General features: G+C 38.8%; 2 protein-coding genes across 4 annotated transcripts; both read left to right on the forward strand.

Annotated features, from left to right (window-relative positions):
- Nucleotides 1-345: 345 nt before the first annotated feature.
- LOC135162712 (alanine--glyoxylate aminotransferase 2-like) lies at nt 346-7,886 on the forward strand. Of its 2 annotated transcripts, none has more exons than XM_064121470.1 (9): nt 346-798; nt 1,031-1,129; nt 2,262-2,380; nt 3,054-3,288; nt 4,389-4,479; nt 4,636-4,844; nt 5,150-5,375; nt 6,875-7,273; nt 7,454-7,886. In XM_064121470.1, exons 2-9 carry the CDS (start codon nt 1,041-1,043, stop codon nt 7,550-7,552), a joined length of 1,467 nt encoding a protein of 488 aa, XP_063977540.1. In that variant the 5' UTR covers nt 346-798; nt 1,031-1,040; the 3' UTR covers nt 7,553-7,886. The 2 variants fall into 2 exon arrangements, with proteins under 2 accessions (XP_063977540.1, XP_063977539.1); XM_064121469.1 differs by having other exon boundaries at nt 348-798; nt 1,026-1,129.
- A 1,005-nt stretch (nt 7,887-8,891) lies between these two features.
- On the forward strand, nt 8,892-18,798 carry LOC135162707 (vitellogenin-like). Of its 2 annotated transcripts, XM_064121463.1 has the most exons (10): nt 8,892-9,069; nt 9,155-9,323; nt 9,600-10,318; nt 10,402-11,289; nt 11,360-11,401; nt 11,481-11,887; nt 11,975-12,639; nt 12,723-14,414; nt 14,743-15,167; nt 15,743-18,798. In XM_064121463.1, exons 2-10 carry the CDS (start codon nt 9,227-9,229, stop codon nt 16,307-16,309), a joined length of 5,502 nt encoding a protein of 1,833 aa, XP_063977533.1. In that variant the 5' UTR covers nt 8,892-9,069; nt 9,155-9,226; the 3' UTR covers nt 16,310-18,798. The 2 variants fall into 2 exon arrangements, with proteins under 2 accessions (XP_063977533.1, XP_063977532.1); XM_064121462.1 differs by having other exon boundaries at nt 8,892-9,323.
- The last annotated feature ends 507 nt before the right edge of the window (nt 18,799-19,305 follow it).

Here is a 19,305-nt window from a genome sequence, read left to right on the forward strand (position 1 = left end):
ATTTTGAGTGTTTTGTAGATAGATTATAAGTTGTTAATGTATACGCGTATTTTTTTCATTTCATTATTTTTATTCCGATTGTTCAATATGTAGAACAATATCCCCCCAACTTCCTGCACGTGTTACCATAGTAAATAGGTTTTATCATTCTGGTTATTCGGGCATCAATGAGGGAGACGGGAGAGTGTAAATGGTGAAGTGATCACATGTGGTACGAGCCTCCTCCACGTGACAGCCAATCTTCCAGTGACCCTCGTCCGTCCGATAACAAAACTATTTGTGATCCTAATTCTAATCATTGCAACTTTATTTCCTCATTAATATGCTGAGAATGATCATAAGTGAATGTAAATGTGATTGTGCAATATATCTATTGTTAGAATAAGCGAGTGATAAAATCCTTTATTAAAAATTCAAATATCGAATATTAAAATATGATACTGAGTTACAAATTTCGTGATGAATGGCCTGTCAAAGTTTCTTAAATACAAATAGTTATAGGATACGTTGAAATGGCTTCACTAACACTCGGACAAAAATCCCAAAGTGCTAAATGTGACTGATCTTTATCGATAATTCAAGGAACAAAGGTAGATGTACTCATGATCTTACTAATCAGTTTCATTTTTTTCTCGTAATCTATGTGGCGGGAGAATTACTAGCTATTGCGCGCGCACCTATCCAATTTTTTCCCGCCAACTTACGCGCTATATATGACGTCACACGTAGTAGGTCGTGGCACTCAGCTGACGGCTGCATTCGGCAATCGAGAAACCGTGACGACCCGGCTGAGTTCAGGTACAACGTCTCTTTAATTTTTTTCCATTTCTTTTATTTGTAATGCATTATGTGTGATAAAAATTTTAAAAATCATAAAAAAAGATTTTGGATTGGATGGAATAACAAAAAATCAATGAAAAAAGATTTTGAATTGGACACTGGATTTTTTAGATTGATTTCTTATTAATATGACAATTGGCATTGAAGTTAATATGAGAAAAAAATACTGACGCAAATGTTTTTAGTCTAGTTTTTCAAAGATGACACCGACGATAACAGCGTTGCGGGTCGAAACTCTGGAGCAAATGTCAAAAAATGACACAATAAAACTCCGGGAACGTCACATTGGGTAAGTATCGCAATTTGAAAACAATTATTATTCTGTTTAAATTAAACCATCAAACTTCCCACAAATGAGCCCCTATATTCCGGAAAATAGATAACGGAATTCAATTAAAAAATAACTTTAATCATATGTTTGTCCCTGATAATTAATGATCAACCAACCCCCGGGTATTTATGAAATTCTGATGAAATATTCACCGGATAAAGCCAATTGTTTATTGTCCAGAGGTGAAACTAATATCATCCAATTGTGTTAAATTAAATCCACCCATATCCAGATAATATGTAACCACGGGTTGAGATTTATCACGCACAATGTTGGCGGGGTCATTTCGATAACACGGGACGACAGGGACAGGAGGAGAGCCCTTTCAAATACGATCTAACCCGCAAATTAGCATATCATCGAGATACTGCGACGCGAATTTGATAAAATTCTCATATATATATATATGTATGTGGACGATAATTCAGAGGTGGGTTGGACACAGCCCATCTTACCCATTCTCGTTCCATTTTCTGGGTGAAACGGGCAGAGAAATGGAGAAAGGATTAGGAGTGGGGGGGTTTTGGGTAGAGCACGTGCTGTTACAATTGACATATATTCTCGAGTGTTGAAAGATATGAAGTTGAGAATTATGACTCGTACGTGATTTCTTAACTCCTATAATTTACTATATGAAATGAATTTTTGCTTCATTGATTGTTAAGTCACTAAATATGGTATTATAATGACTTTTTGAATACAGAGAAGCGGGTGGTAATAACTTTTTTTATAAACACATGGAAAAAATGAATGCCTGACTGCGCAGTTTTTGTTGACATGTTTCAGACACCGAACCCCGCTGAGTAATATTTTCAGTTTATTCAAACGGTTTTAGTGTTTGATAAAAGTCGCGAAAATGAGTGATAATTAAACATTCGTTTTTGCTGTTAAATTTATCGAAAACTGAAGTGACGTAATTGTAATTTTAACCCGGAAATTCCGATCAAAAGTATAAAAGTCCAAAATCGTTTCCTTCGATTTGATTGTGCTACTGCTGCAATTTTTCTCTAATTATTTTCTGTGCATCATTTCAAATATTTCCAAATCACACTTAAGAATTTTTTTATCATGGATCTAATCTTTGTTACAGACAATCGTGCAAACTTTTCTACAAATCCAATCCTCTCAAAATAGTTCGCGCTAATGCGCAGTATATGTACGATGAGAGGGGTGAGCGGTATCTCGACTGCATCAACAACGTAGCACATGGTAATAATATAATCGATTAGCAAATCTCAAAATCATTAGTCATACAAGTGCCCAATCTATTTTCGTCTGTGTTACAACATTGCATTGATGTTATAATAAAATGAAGGATTGAACGATGACCCTGGGAGAAAGAACAATGATAACTAGGAGTGATTAGTCAATGGAAAATACCGATACCGATTATTCACATTTTCCCAGAGTGATAAAGTAGCATGGAAATTTTCAAGATAAATTTTATCTGTTCAAACGAAACCAGAGCAAATAATATCCACTAATTTTGCGATAACAGTGATAAATTAGGGATTGAGAGGCGTATGGCAATCAATCAATCGTGGAATTTTTATTAAATAAAGTGAATGATATTTTTGATACCGACTTAAAGCTTTGTCATCATTAATTTTGCCGATCTACCAATTTGTCGAGGGGCTACTCCGCGAAATGAGAGCACCAGTCTGTCATAAAATCATTTAAAAATAACTGAAATTACCGCATCACCTGGAATCGACTTTTTAGAATTGTAATGTCACTCAACAATAGGGGAGAGAGGTCTAATTAATGTTTTTTTCCAAAATATGTCCTACTACCTTCTATTGAGATCAATACCGTCACTGGCTTCAATCGATTACCGTCGTCTCTCGAGTTTATTTTCCACACATTCTTCATCATTTTACAGTTGGCCATTGCCATCCGGATGTCGTCAGAGCTGGACAGGAACAAATGGCCTTGTTGTACACCAACAATCGATTTTTACACGACAATCTAGTCATTTGTGCTCGGAAACTGACTTCTTTGTTGCCAGAGCCCCTGTCCGTGTGCTACCTCGTCAATTCTGGAAGTGAGGCAAATGATCTTGCTTTGCGTCTTGCTGAAGCTCACACTGGAAATCAAGATACCATCGTTCTGGATCAGTAAGTAATCCCGATAACAGTATTTTTTTAATGCAATCATTACGAAAAAAAATTCCAATCGCTTTCAACGAGTTGGGATTTTTTAAATGATAAAGGAAGGCAATATTTTATATAAATCGATTCTTGAATCATTATTTGTTGATTAGTCTGATCCTTATGATTATTCATCGTGTCTTTTTTCGTGGCGGGGATGAACGGAAAGATACTGTAAAAAATTATTTGCATTTTCCTAGTCAACATGACCATTTTATGTGGATGACCTATTTAAAAAAAAATTCCAAAACAAAAAAATTACATATATCAAATTTTTTACAGTTGACTTATTAGTGAATGCTGTGACCCTTTGTGTGAAAATTCCAGATGATTAGTTATTAGTACGTGGAACAATACTAATCCACTAAAACGTTTTTTGCCTGTTTACAGCTAACAACATCTAAAGAGATCCCTGAATTCTACTCAACAGCATCTAAAAAACAATAGCAATCATCCCAAGGATTAATCGGTCACCATAATAGTCTTGTCGTTTTAGGTGACACGAGACGACGTACGTGAGACGTTATTGATAAGAAAAACCAAACATGGCCCAAGAAAATATATTTCTTGCGTTTGTGGATTCTTTGTTGATTGTTTGACTATTTGAATGATTGGAATGATTCCGAATGGAAATTTCATAATCGTTTCAAATATTCCGAGTTGCTAAGTACATTTTACGGTTTGATAAAGATCACACGGTCACCTCCAAAGGGAACGTCTGAATGAAGCTTCATAAGTATTACCTCGATTCTCCAATAGTTAACTAATAGTTATCTAATGGTGTTATATTTTTCGCGAAATACTAAACGAATTTGAAAATATTTTCTAGTCGGTGTCTACCCATTGGCCAGGTTACCCTATGATATTTGAGAAGTAATTTCCTATTTAATTAGTGCTTTGAATGTTGATTTTTCAGAGGGAAGTAGATTAGTAGCTTGGAATTTTCAGGGTCAGGGTGAAATCGTCCAAGGCCATTGTTAAATCCATGGAGCGAATACTATAGTTTGAAAATAATTGCGGGATTAATTGCCGAAGAAAGTAATCACATTATTTTTATCTGTTTTTAGTGCTTACCATGGACATCTGAGCTCACTTATCGACATATCGCCTTACAAGTTTAATCAGCTGAAAAATGGCAAGAAGGACTGGGTGCACGTGGTGAGAATTTAAACGATTCTAGTCCAACATTCACAATTTTTTGAAACTGAAGCCTGACCTTTTTCCACCCTCAGCACGTGCCCAAATCCAGTTCTCCCAGTGGTTAAATTTAGTTTTTTTTTTCGGTAACAATTCTTGTCACTTTTTTTCGTGAAGGCACCTTGTCCAGACGTCTACCGGGGAAAATATCGTGATTCAGACTATCCGAATGAGGATCTTGGTGAGAAGTACGCTGAGGACGTGAAGAGGATTTGCGATGATGTCAGATCACAGGGGAAGAAAATTCGTGCTTTCATCTCCGAGAGTCTCATGTCCGTTGGTGGACAGATTCTACCGCCTGAGAGTTATTATAGGAATGTTTATAGGTACGTGACAATTTTTGGCAATGTTTAGATAGTTATTCAGTGACACTCCGCTTCAAGATGGGGGAATTTTTCGGTTTTTATTCTGACATGTGTTGAAAATAAATGTTTATTCGACTTTGGAGAATTTTCGCACTCGACGAACTCTAATTAGTAGCAGAATTGATGGTGCATCAATACGGAGCATATTGTTGGATGAGTTCCAACATCTATTTACTTAATTTCATCAACTATTTGGGGAAAGATATATAGATATCTACAATCAAAAGAAAATTCGTTTCTGAATATTCGTATTCGTATTATTGTAGACACGTACGTGAAGCTGGGGGAGTATGCATTGCGGATGAGGTGCAGGTGGGATTCGGAAGAGTCGGTAGTCACATGTGGGCCTTTCAACTTTACGGTGAGGATGTAATCCCGGACATTGTAACCATCGGTAAGCCAATGGGCAATGGCCATCCAGTTGCCGCTGTCATAACAACGCAAGCAATAGCCGACAGTTTTAAACAGACAGGACTTGAATATTTCAACACCGTGAGTCCACATTTCATTATTACCTCCAAATAGCCAAACTGTATAATTATAATTACTTAAAAATATCCATTGACTCGAAGATATTTTTAATCTCGCGATATGTCCAATTTGTATGATGGACCGAGAGTTGAAGGTGAGTCTTCTTCACATCCGATGAATTTCCCATTTTTTAGAACTCCTCATCCACCGCCTACCCTCCATTACACAAATAAATTCAAATTTCTGGATGGTGGAGGTATATACAGGGTGACCTAGTTAAAACAGCGCAGTTGAGTAACTGCGAACAGAGGGTTAAATGAAAAAAATGTTTCATGTGAAAGTTGGAGGGTCTCCAAGGGGGCATCCGATACAAGTTTAATTTTGAGCTCGCAAGTTGCAAGTACGAAGTACACCGAGGGAAAAATCCTTAAAAAATGACGAAACTTTTACGTAATCCTGGGGGATTCCATAACACTCGATTTACCCAATTAAATCTGTTTTGCTATTTCTATTCTTCCATTTAGAATCTTTTTCGAAAAGTTTTCCCTAGAAAAGTGCGTAAGACGAGATAAATCACTGTCGACTATTGACCACTGTTTAATGAATATCTCGGAATCTAGAGGAGATAGAAACATTTTGATTATAACCTTTTTTGTAGGACTAGTTGAGTTCGATAATAATGGTAATTACAGAAATTCCGCTATCTCTTCAAAAATAGGAGATATTGCCAAAAAACTTGACTAAGGGATAAGTCAACTTATCTCGTTGTGCCACTTCGCATTGATTTATAATCTTTACTGCAAAACTTCACTCAAACCACTTAAAGCTCTGCATCATAAATAATTAGAATTTAATACGACGAATCAAGAGACCCCGGGGTGGGCTCGCCGCGGTGTATGTTGGCGAGCCAAATGTCGTACTCCGCTGCGCGTTTGCGGTTCGAATCTTGCCGCAGCCTTCAATCCCACATAATCGTCCGAATTTCTACGAGGGTTCTCTCCGTGTACATATCTCCCCTAATTTTCCCCGGCACAAGACACGTTGACACACCTATCACTTTCCAACAATTTATAATCTCCATCAAATATGTTACCATTGAGTTGTATCCATATCCATCAAGTTATAACACAACGAAAGATGAAAATCCCTCACACAACAACGGAACAACGGTTGCCTTCCAGGATTACCACATTCACTGATATCCCACCTACATTCAGCCCTTGAAAGACGGCTTTTACGACGCCGTTAATGGTTTCTAAAGCCGGTAGATTATCACACTCACTGGATATAACCCTGAACAGGGCGAATGAGAAATACTTCATGGTGCACAAGTTGCCTTTATGCAGCTCTATAAAAATCGTTCGCTCATCATAAAAAGTGGAAAGTTGTTTCGCCACTTTTTTTTTATTAGGCTGTAAAAATATGAGGAACACTTAACGTTACTTCAGATAAAGGACGGAAAGTGGTAAAAAATTTTAGACGAAAAATTGTAAGTTTTATTTTTATCTGTATTTTTATAGTACGGAGGCAATCCCGTATCGTGTGCAATTGCAAATGCCGTTATGGAGGTCATTGAGCGTCAAGGACTACGGGAGAATGCAGCCAAGGTGGGCCAACATTTGTTAAAGGAACTTTTGAAATTGAAGCAGAGAAGGAGAATAATCGGAGATGTCAGGGGAGTTGGCCTCTTCGTGGGAATTGAGTTAGTCAGGGATAGAAAGATTAGGACACCGGCCATTGCTGAGACCAAGCACGTAGTGTCCAGGATGAGAGATGAAAAGATCTTGATCAGTTCTGACGGACCGGACAATAATATTCTCAAGCTCAAGCCACCAATGGTCTTCACAAACGAAAATGTTGATCACTTCGTGTCAGTGTTGGATGAAGTTTTGCAGGAGGTGGAAGTTGACACAGAAGAGGTTCGTAATCGTAGCATGTGATATTTATTTTTGGAGACGTTGGGATGATCAATAGGTGTCACACGGCCAAGATCATTTTTCTGACTGAAATGATTACCATTCAATTTATGTTGGTTTGAAAATTTTCGTTCGGCCTGTGCTGAATCGAAACTGTGCTATTTTATATTTTGGATTTTCTAGATTCCGGACACAATATTGAAGGCCGTCATCACAACAGTGGACATCGATGCATCTGAGAAAGCAAAGGAAGCAACTCCAGTGGCGATTCGAGCGAACTGAGGAAATTAACCCTTCGAATACGATGGAACTAATTTATTCATCAATCCAATCTATATAGCTCAATGATCAATAAGTTGGGCAATTTCCTTTTCCCTGTATATTTGCAAATTATGAAACATTTACTCTTCAATATCAAATTGCGAGAATTGTATAAAGCCAGATTGAATGATTATTGTTGATGGGTTATATGTAACTAAAATTCTATTATTATTCATAAGTGAAGATCTGTGAATCTATAAATATTATTGTAGTTATTAATTATCACTGGACTGAGATGAAACTTTAAACCAAAATCATTGATTGAATAAAATGATAAAATTTCTCTCTACAATAATTTTTACTTTACACGCACCCCATCTAATAGGTAACATTAACAAAAAAGAAAAAGTCGGTTTGTGTTTTTATTTCACGAAATTTACCCATGGCCTTTTAGCCCACTATTCACATTATATTCCGGTTTGCTCAGGTCTCATCAACAGCCTGATTATTGAATATGTGGACATACAGGACACACAGCACTTCCCAGCATACTTGGATTATGCTGACCAATCGCAAATTATAAACAACCAACACATTATTAATGAGATGATTGAGTCTCCGCTCATCAGACTCAAATTGGATTTCAAAGCGAATCAAAGTCGTCAGCTCTTTGTAATCAGATGTATTAAATAGTCGTTGAAATCCAATGATAAACTTTCTATTAATATATTCTAATTCACATGTAGATACACGAGCATTATAATTATATGTGTTCCCGGCGGATACAACCTATCTAATATTTAACATTAACAAAAAAGAAGAAGTCGGTTTGTGCTTTCATTGTGGGGATCGCGACTTTGAAAATTATTCTTAACAAGATCAAGTGCACGTTCACATGGTACACCAGAAAGCGATGATATGACGAATCAGAAGTTCCAGAATTTCGCGATTCATTGTGATCATAAAAAGTTTTCAATTGGACTCCATGTATAAATGTTCGTAAGTGAGGTGTTCCTATTATCAACAAATCGAGGAATAAACACATTCAGCTATTTCCTCCCTTTGAATCCACTAACTATCCTGCGAATCAGAACGCCCTCAGCACCATCGACCTCCGTTTAACTAACTGCGACAAACTAGCAAAAAAATTACATTAATTCAAGGAAACTCTTCGGGCCACCTCTCACTACTAATAGCTCCCTCCGAATCCCTTCTGCGAGCACGAAAAACCTAACAAATATATCTAAAAAAAGCTAACTGGAGAGGGTTGGAATAGTGCAGTGGAAAAGGTCTCGGAATGCAACCCCTTTAAGCTCGGAAAAAGCCTTTGGCTGTGTTCTGGAAAATGGATTTATTTTCATAGTCCTGATAATTCCGTTTTCAACTCTGCTAATGAGAATGGTATGGAATATGACGCATGACGAAATATCGGCACGTGGAATACTATCGTCACAACAAACTTTGCTCTTCATGAGTGAATGAAGCTGCAATGACGGAAGTGATGACTTCACATCCTGAGGGACTCCATGGGATTAAAGGTCTTAATGTTTATCTGCGATGGAAACATGTTAACTTTGTTATTGGAGTGTGTCAGAGGTTATAAAAATACAATCTCACATGTAGGACAGTCTGTGGATGACGATGTACATCGGTGCCCCGGGAGTTCACAAAGATCGTGCTGAGCCGGCACATTGAATGAGTTTAAATATTGTGAAATTGATCAAAATGAAACATTTTAGTTACTACATTGAGGCTATCAATATGTTCCTATCAATAGTGGCTTTACTCCTTGGTAAGTAATTATATCGTATGGAATATTTGAATGAAGTCATACAGCCGAATTGCTGGACTAGTCCTTGAGTTTGTTAAAAGAAAGTGATATAAACACCTGAACAGTTGAAGGGAATCCCTTCGCAGATCCCTTCGCAAAAAGCCCGATAAAAAATGTATCTATTTGAAGAAGCTTTTCGTTCACTACCCTCGATGCAGAGGAATCGGTCGTAGGATCCTTTGTCTTATTACCGTATTAGAGAAAGTGGATGTCGTTGTGATTGTTTTATTTATCTAGTCGGAGTGGCTACTGCTGATCACAATTATGCCTGGAACACCGAGAACGAGTATCACTACATCGTAGAGAGCAGAACTTTTGGTGGCCTTCCAAAAGTTTCGGATCAGTACACTGGAGTCTTGCTACGAGGAGTCCTGAAAATTCAACCTCAGAATGAGGGGACACTCCTTGCAAAGCTTTCAAAGGTTGAAATCGCTTCAATTCATGCCCACCTTCCCAAGGGTTGGGACTCGGACATCCCTGAAAGCGTTCAGAAGCGCCAGCCCTTAATCACTTCTGGGAAACCCTTCGCGATCAAGATGGAGAATGGAATCATCAAAGAGTTGATCTTCTCCAAGAATGTTTCCACTTGGGAAGTTAACCTTCACAAGAGTACTATTAGTCAACTGCAGATTGACACTCAGGGTGATAATATGATACCATCAAGGAGTAATCTACCTCCTTCCGACGATAAAAGCTCTAATGCTATGTTTAAAACCATGGAAGACTCTGTTGGAGGTAATTGTGAAGTGCTATATGATATCAATACCCTTTCTGAAGCACAGGTAGACCAATTTCATCATCTACCTGGTAAACAGTTTAGATCAGAGGGTGAAATATATGAGATTATGAAGACTAAGGATTATGTGAAATGTGAAGAACGAGTTGCCGTGCACTTTGGAATTCCAGGACTTCTTGATTTCGAACCTGGTAGTGCAAAAGATGGAAATTTCTTGTTTGTAAGTGCCTCTAGATTACATTTTTTTCCAAAATATCTATTGGGACTGAATTAATTTTTGATATATTTGCTCATAATTTACAGAAATCATCGATCAGTGAGGTAATACTAACCGGTAACCTCAAGGCTTTCACTGTCCACTCATCAGTGACTACTGAGAAAATCATATTAAGTCCAAATCTCCATGACCGTAAGACTGGAGTTGTTGCAAGCAAAGTGAATTTGACTCTTTCTTTAGTGCGTCCGACGAGCCGCCCCTGGCTCCCTCCGTTCAACTCTGAATCAGTTGGAAATCTTGTTTATACCTACGAGCGCCCGTTCTCTCCAGAAGGAGAAGATCGTAGCCCAGGAGAGCCAACAAGGAGCCGCAGTTGGAAAAGTCCCGAACCTGACGACGATAACTACAATGAGGAGAAGCCACACAAAGGGCACTTTGATGACTCCAGTGCTTCTGAAGAGTTAGAAAACAATGTGCTTCATTTGCAGCCCAAACCAACATTAAACGAGCCTCCCCAGTATCCGATACTTCCTTTCTTCATCGGCAACAAAGGAAAGGTCGTGGGAGGTTCTGACAGTAAGGCGCTGATTAACATGGCCAAGAGACTTGCTAGTGAAATTGGTCGCGATGTGGAGACTCCGGACACCATCCTCCAGGAGCAAACTCTGGAGAAATTCACTTCCCTCATCGCCGTTTTGAGGACCATGAGTATTCGGCAACTTAGAGAGATTCAGGAAGAGCTTTATGAACCTACCAAGAACCTTGATGAAGATGACCAAGGAAAGAGAGCCATTAGCAATGCTTGGAAGGCGTTCAGAGATGCCATAGCCAGTACTGGCACTGGTCCTGCTCTTCTCCTGGTGACTGAAATGATTAAAGAGAATAGACTTGATGGACTTGAGATAGTGAACGTTTTGTCGACACTTTGCAAAGCTGCTAAAGAACCTACACCCGAATACATCAACGCTTTCTTCGTAAGTACTTTCGCACAATCAAGAAGATGCTTCAATTATCGAAACTGATGATGAATGTTTATCTTTGCAGAAATTGGCTGTCGACCTAGAGTCGGAGAGGATGAACAATCAGGTGAGTAATTCGAAATCTCAGGATATGACAATGATTTTGATACTCATCGAATTATTTATGTATTGGTTTTATTTCAAAGGGAGCGCCGATTCGAGAAGGTTTGAAGAACGATGCCATCTCCACCAGTGCGATTCTTGCATTCACCGAATTGATACGTTATACACAAGTCAACGGCCGCATTGCTCATAATCGTTTCCCGGTTTACACTTTTGGAAATTTTATTCCGAGTACAGATAATGCTCTACTTCGTGATTACTTGCCGTACCTGGTCCAGAAGTTGGCACAGGGGATAGAGGAAGATACTCCTCGTGCAACAGCATACATCCGAGCTATTGGAAACGTGGCCCATCCCAGCATTATTTCATTTTTTGGGTCCTATTTGGAAGGGAGTAAGCCATCCACCGTTCATCAAAGACAAATGATGCTCATTGCCATGGATAGATTGATTACTTATAACCCTGAGGTTGTTCAAGGTCTCGCGTACAGGTAAATATAACGGGTCTCCCAAGTAGACAAAATGAATAATCGATAATGAATTTTTGGTTGTGTATTCTGTTTTTTTTTTTTCATCAGAATTTATCAAAACACTCGAGAATCTTTCAAAGTTCGTGCTCTGGCCGTTTACTTGCTGTTGAAGGCTCAACCTAATCTGGCAATGCTTCAACGTATAGCCCATTTCACCAACTATGATGTTAGTAAGCATGTAAACTCAATCGTTAAATCCTTCATTGAAAACGCTGCAAACCTAGACCAACTAGCGTACCAGGAGTTGGCTCGCAATGCACGCATGGCTCAAGCATTCTTGACACCTGAGAATTATGGAGATGAGTACTCAGCAGGTCACATTATAGATGATTACCTCAAAGACCTCAATATCCATTACTTTGCGGAGCTTGGTTGGATCTATGGTGAGGACGGGGCTATGCCTCAAGGAGTATACACCAGCTTTAATACCCTTTATGGGGATTTCAAAGCACCTACAGATGAAACTGGTATAATGGTTTCTAGTGTCAAGGATTTCTACAAAATTCTGCAGTCCCTGTTGAACAATGTGTTCAGAAAGAGGAAAGATCAGGTTTATACAGGTAAAGCAGAAACTGCCTCTGAGGCAATAGTCGAGATGCTGGGCATTCAGCCCAAGAAGAGAGATAAATTCGAATTCTACTACTTATCACGGGATACATACCGTAGTTCTTACTTTATGATCGGTGAGGATATGCTCAGCCCCATTCCTGACGGTAAATATCAAGTCTATCACAGGACAAATGAGCTAACGCAAGATGTTTTCTGATTAATGAATCCTGATGATGAATTGTTTCAGAATATATTAACAAAGCTATTGCCTCCTTGAAACGTGGGAAAAATTTTCACCTGATGAGTCTCCAGAACTACGAGGTGACGGTTGGTTTACCCACCGCCACAGGTCTGCCTTTCACCTTCGACTTTCAGATCCCTCGTCTCCGCAAATTTTCCGGAACAGCCAAGGCAATCATCAACCCAGACACAACCCAATACTCCAATATTGGTGTCCAGGCCATAAATACTACCCTAGACATGCATGTTCTCTTCGCCCAGAAAGTACAATCTCGTTTCGGTTTCGTAACACCCTTTGAAGGTCAGGAATATGTCACTGCAATTGATAAAAATCTTCAACTGTACCTACCAGTGAGTGTGAAGACTGCCTATGATATCTCTAAGAAACAGATTCGCTTTGAGATATCCCCCGTGAACAAAAATATACAATCGAAATTATTTCACTGCGACATTATTCCCTTCACCTCTCGCAGTGACGTTGCAGACCTTACACCGATTGCCTCTGCATATAATACCGATAAGTTAGAAATGAACGAGGGTGTTAAAGAGTCTTCAAGGATCGTTGGAAAGAAATCAAACGGATTGCTCTTCAAAATTATAGAATCTAAACGTGATGCCACTCCTTCTATTTTGGATACCATCCATCCAGAGATGCAATTGGAACACATCTTGTTTCCCCTGGCACGAAAAGACATCAAGTACTACAAGATTGAGATTTTCAACGTTCCTAATCCCTCAAGTAAGCAAGAAATTGATATTATAATTAGCTGGGACACAATGTTGAAGAGCATGAAAACCAACAGCCAATCACTCCAACGCTCTACTGATTGGTCTTCAAAGCCAGAGGTGTATGAACCCTCGGATAAAACGTCAGGTAGTTCATCGAGAATGAAAGAAATGATGCTGCAAGCACTTAAAGACCTTCCATGTGCTGATGCTGCAGCTATCGACATGGCCCTTGAATTACCAGGAACTGAGACTAAGAATTACCTCATGACAATTGCTGTTGCGAAAAGTAAAGTTGACGGGAAGTTCAAAGCACTTGTTTATGTTCGCAGTGATAACGTTGGTTATCCGTCTACACCTTTTGAGGCTTGTGCTACGGTGCACGGATTGAACCCTCACCTACCGCCCTTTGAAGCCAACGAAATTAAGGGGGAGGACCTAGAGAGAAATGTTGATATCAGAATAAGCGTTGGAACCGCTTGTAAATCAGGAAGAATAAGTGCTTTACATGGCCGGCAGTGGCAGAGCCTTGAGCTCCGGGAGATCATAGAAAAAGACAAAAATACCTTCATGAATTGGGGATTACCTACAACTTTTATGGACAAAGGTAGTTTCATTGTATATGAAGCCAATGATACTATGGACGATCAATGGAGTAATCATCCCAAGAACACCAGGCAGATGGGTCGATCCAACAATAATGTTCCGAGTAAATTCTTAGGTAATGACAATAGTGCTTCAACTTCTCAGAACGAGGCATCCGTTAGACTTGACTTTGATGTCGAGCCTGCTACTAAGGAAGCTCGGTTTGACTTCAAAGCTCCGATTATGAATCTGAATTATAAACACACCAAGCAACTGCCTCGATCGATGATTCCATTATTGTCTGCTCAGAGTGAGGAAACTTACGACGACAGGAACATTAAAGCAATCGGAAGGCGAACATCTACCCAGAGACTTGCATCTCCTGATGGTAAGTCCTTAGCTTGTCAGTTAATAACATCAACGGCATAGTTATGATAGGAAATATCTTGTACCCTGAGAGGTAACGACAGGACATCCTAACCAGAGTGTTAACTGTCCTTCAGTTCGTCTTGAGTGTTAATGCACAAGTGCGTTAAACTGGTTGGTTATTCCTCCATTAGCGCACACTATGCCAGTCTCATAAACATGTATGTAATCATGTTCTATGATTATTAATTAATATGTCTGGTGCTGTCCTTCATTTCGTTGTATTTTTCAAAATCTGATATTCTTCTGGTGATTCGCATGATTATAATTTTGTTTTTCGTAATCTCCAGGTGTGTGCGTGCTCGAGAAAGATTTCATAATCACCTTCGACGGCACTGAATATCCCCTGAACATGAATCAGTGCTGGTATATAGCGATGACATCAGTTCCCGAGAAGGACCCGAGCGGTTCCAAGCCCGCTATTCAATCGGACAAGCAAGCTAGCATTACTATTCGCAAAGATGAATCGGATAATTTGAAACGACAGATTTCTTTGTCTCTGGGACATGAGGAGATTCAATTAAGCAAACCCAACTCAGAAGTCGAGGTCAAATTGAACCGTAAATTAATTGATCTATCCAGCGGCGTTTACTTCGATAAGGAAGGAGAAGAGGATGAGCTTGAAATTATTAAATTGTCCGACGAGGCTGTACGTGTCAAGAGTAAGAAGTATGGCCTCAAAATCACGTTCGATGGACATCGCGCCCAAATTAAGGTGAGATGCTAATGGACTTTTCTCTTTCTCCGAGCCTCGATGAATGTCGAGGAAATGGATCATAATATTGAAAATTAGGAATTCGTTGAAAAATTATAAATTCTTCTTAGTCATCAGATGAATTATTCTATGATAGCATTCTCTGGCAGTATGAGGGGTTGCAATTATCATGAACCCATACTATTCTGCTTCCAACTTCACAGTAGAGAATTCATTGATAAATCGAGGAAACACCATCTCAATATCTCAAACAGCACCACAATTTATAATTATAAATGCGATAGGGTGATCACGACGTAAAGAGGTCATGTTTTCACAGTGTCGCAATAATTAATGATTAGTCAATTGGTGATGTGATAGTAACCCGATAATCCTCTCACATATCATGAAATTTGGGCGCATCGTTAGCAGCACCCTGAGTTATTGAATTTGACAAAATATCTCACCTAATTAGTATTTCACATTACCCTGAGGTTGTGGTGGAGTCTCGGCCCACCGTGAACAACTATTTCGGGTCAATTTTAATTAATTACTTCTTACAACGGGCGTTGATATTGTCTATATCTTGTTCTTAGGTTGACGAAAAATACCGCGACTCAGTTCGTGGCCTCTGCGGGAACTTCGATAGTGAGCCATCAAACGACTTATTGACTCCTCGCAATCGTTTGAGCTCAAAACCACAGGACTTTACCTCTCTCTACGTTCTCCCAGTCAAGGAATGCCAATCGACATCCATGGACCTTCGCGAATTGGAGAAATCCCTCCCCCTTGACAAACCGCGATTTAATAATGTCTTGAGTGATCGTGAAGCGGGCCGTACTACCCATCAAGGAAAGTGGCAATCATCCGTCACACCGGGTATGGGAGATAAGAGAAAATACAATCCAATTGTTAAAACTAGGATCATCTCTACTGATGGTAAGACATGCTTCTCTCTCAGACCCCTACCCACCTGCCCCCCACGAACATTACCAACTCGTGTCAAGAGCGCACTGTTTCCTGTCTACTGTCTACCCAATGGAGAATCAGCTAACCGTCTGTCAGATCGCATTCACAAAGGTGCTAATCCGGATCTGAGTCAGAAGTTGCCTTCGATGAAGGTGAAGCTCGTAATTGCTGAGCATTGCTCTTCGGCAGCTTAATTCAGGTGATTGTGTCAAAACAGACAATTATTCCAGGACGTGAATAATTAAACGTTCAATCCATCATTCGATTTGTATGGAGCCAAGGAGGGAGAGAGAGAGAGGTTTTTAAGTAGTGAGTAAGTGATCATCTGCTTCGTTGATTTTCTATTTTAAGGAAAAATCAATAGAATTTCCCATCACTAGTATTTGTCAACTGAATAAGCCATGTTACTATTGGAAGTTCATCTTCATGTATAAGGGTTCACAGATATCAATGTTTGAAATACACGCGTGTGTGTTTTGGAAGAATAAAATAAAAAACGGTTCCAGGTTTTCCCAAATGTCTTGACTTGTGAACGAGGTTCTGAATAACTAACGGTTTTCAAATCGAAGACTATTGACGTATTTCCATTCAATAATTCATAGTATCTGTACTATAATTAGATATAGATAGAATTCCAATTGAATTGTGTCGCGGAATCCCTAGCGATTAGATTTAATTATTTAATACGTGTCCGTTCCATTTTTAATATTATGGGATCAAATGTGCGTATTATACATGTGCTATTTTGTGTTATTATACGGTCATTTAAAATTTTGAAATATTTTGACATGTGGTTTCTGCTCTTCTTTTTATTGAAGCAAGTCACATTGATATTGAAATTTCATTAGCAATGCTATCAAATATCAACTATCTTTTAATTGCATTGGGTGACTCAGATGAAGGTGATTGAATACATTTTCATTGGTCTGGAGGGCATTTTTGTTATTAATATAATTTAATTTCATTAATGCATGTTTGGAGTTTAAATACATCCGAGTGCTCGCGAACTTCCGAATCCATATGTTCATCAGCACTGACTAAAGCAAATATTTTCATAGTTGGGTTTCGTCCACAGAATCAATACAAATTCCAATTCCCCCCAGACCAAATACCAGTTGTCTGATTGAATATTTGTGTTTAGAGTAGATAAATTTATGCTTATCGCATATGTTATTAATTAACTAAAGTGGTAGTTTATTTTCAATTACTCGCGAGCCACAAAAATATTCGTTAGTGTGTAATTAGTATTTGATAATAATTCGAAATACAGCTTTTACCAATAATGCGAGGATAATGGAATGTTTGCACCGGGGATATCGAAACAAATTGCGGTTTACGTTATATGCCCACACGACGAACATCTCGATCGTACACACATGGACAAGATGTATATATACAGAAGTACGTATCACTTAGAGATACGCTTATATATGGCGTATTTTCGAACAGAAAATCCGATACATCAGATATATGTCAGTTATATGTATGGACCTAAGTACTATCGGAACTATTTAGCATATATCTGTTATATAAAGCGGATATGTTCAACATGTAATTTTGCCCAAATTGCGATGTCTCATCAAATTCTTTTTGCGATTAAAATAAGCGCAGAGACGTTCAAGATATCCCGCGTGGGAAAATTCAGCTAATTTTCGAAGGAGTTCCAGAATTCTCCAGCAGAATCAGCGAAAGTATTTGGGAAGACCTCGTTACTGACTCAAATAGATTCTTTGGAAGATTTTCGGAGGACAATAATTTTTTTTTAAGATGTTCTGAATCTGGCTGAGAAAAATATTTTAGAAATCTTTTCTTTCCAAGAGATCTTTCGATGGTTCTTTTGTAGATAAATGAAAGATCTGCGATAGACAAATTTTTCTACACGAAATGACTCTCTCGGTATAACTTCAAGTCGACAGATAAGATAAGTCTTACTAATGCAAATAAATGATTCAGTTCTTATTGAATTTAATTGGAAAAATTTGCCTCTGATGGGCAAAACATTAGTCCAGTCACAGCGATAATTACACAGGCCGGAATTTGCATGCTGGTATGCCGGGCATCTTCGTAGGGTGCCCGGTGAGATATAACTAATTGCTATCGATCATCTTCCTTATTACTCCCCAGGAATCGGTTGAGAGATGATGGATATCCGGAAAGCGTTCCCTTACTACGTTATTGGCCTTCCAACGAACCAGTTGTTGAACTGAATTGAGCCGAATAAGAAATGATACCTGGACTTTCGAAGTGCGAGGGATGGAGTTGAGCGGATACCATCAATTTTGTCGGGTCATTCGCTTTCAGAAAACTTAATTTGCTAAGGAAAAGAAATCGAAGCGTTTATGGTGGGGAGTATTTATTTTTAATTCAATGAGCCGGCTCAGACGAATAAATAATTCAAGGATTTATCGGAATGGAGGAAGGGTGAGAGTCCGAGCTATTCTGAAGGTTCTTTTGAACAACTACACCGAGAGAAAGGTCAGTGAAAAATTACTGTGCCGGGCACTCAAATCCAGGTGCAACATCCTGGAATACTGGGATATGTTTTACTCACAAATAAAGATTCCTATGAATACCGTAAATTTGGTAATAAATTTTGTAATTAATGATATGTGGCCAGGCCAATATTCACTGAAGTTTGGGGGAATTTGAGCGTTAAGCCAATAAAATTTCAATTTCCAGCGCTTGCAATTTTGTCCTTGACATGACTTTACGCCTTTTTTCCCCTGTGAGTACCAGAATTTTTCTCAGCAATTTCCCTCCACATACCGAACACACTCAAGTTATGTCTCGCATCAAACTTGAAGCATCACTAATCCACATTATGAAAGGTATGGGCTTTTTTGCAATTATTCACTCGGTATTTTAATTACAAAGTTACGGAATATTTTATAAATCGAAAGGGGAGTGAACCAAAGTATGCAAATAGATGCACTTGTACATTTTCCATGCATCTCATAATTGATGGATTCTCGAAAGCCAAATGTGAAGGTTTACCAAACTATTCCACTAAAAGTTGGTGATGCATTTGTAATCCAGCAAGCGCTACGGAATTATAAAAGGCGACATCCCATGAATCCTGGAATTTTCCACCGACTCATTTTGTTCCACCTTCGTTTAGAGCCGGGAGTAAGTAATCAAGGACAACTTCTGACTCGTCAGGACGTATCCTCCGAGTTGATTAGCAACGCGG

This window comes from Diachasmimorpha longicaudata, chromosome 5, assembly GCF_034640455.1.
Source record: "Diachasmimorpha longicaudata isolate KC_UGA_2023 chromosome 5, iyDiaLong2, whole genome shotgun sequence".
Classification (NCBI taxonomy): domain Eukaryota; kingdom Metazoa; phylum Arthropoda; class Insecta; order Hymenoptera; family Braconidae; genus Diachasmimorpha; species Diachasmimorpha longicaudata.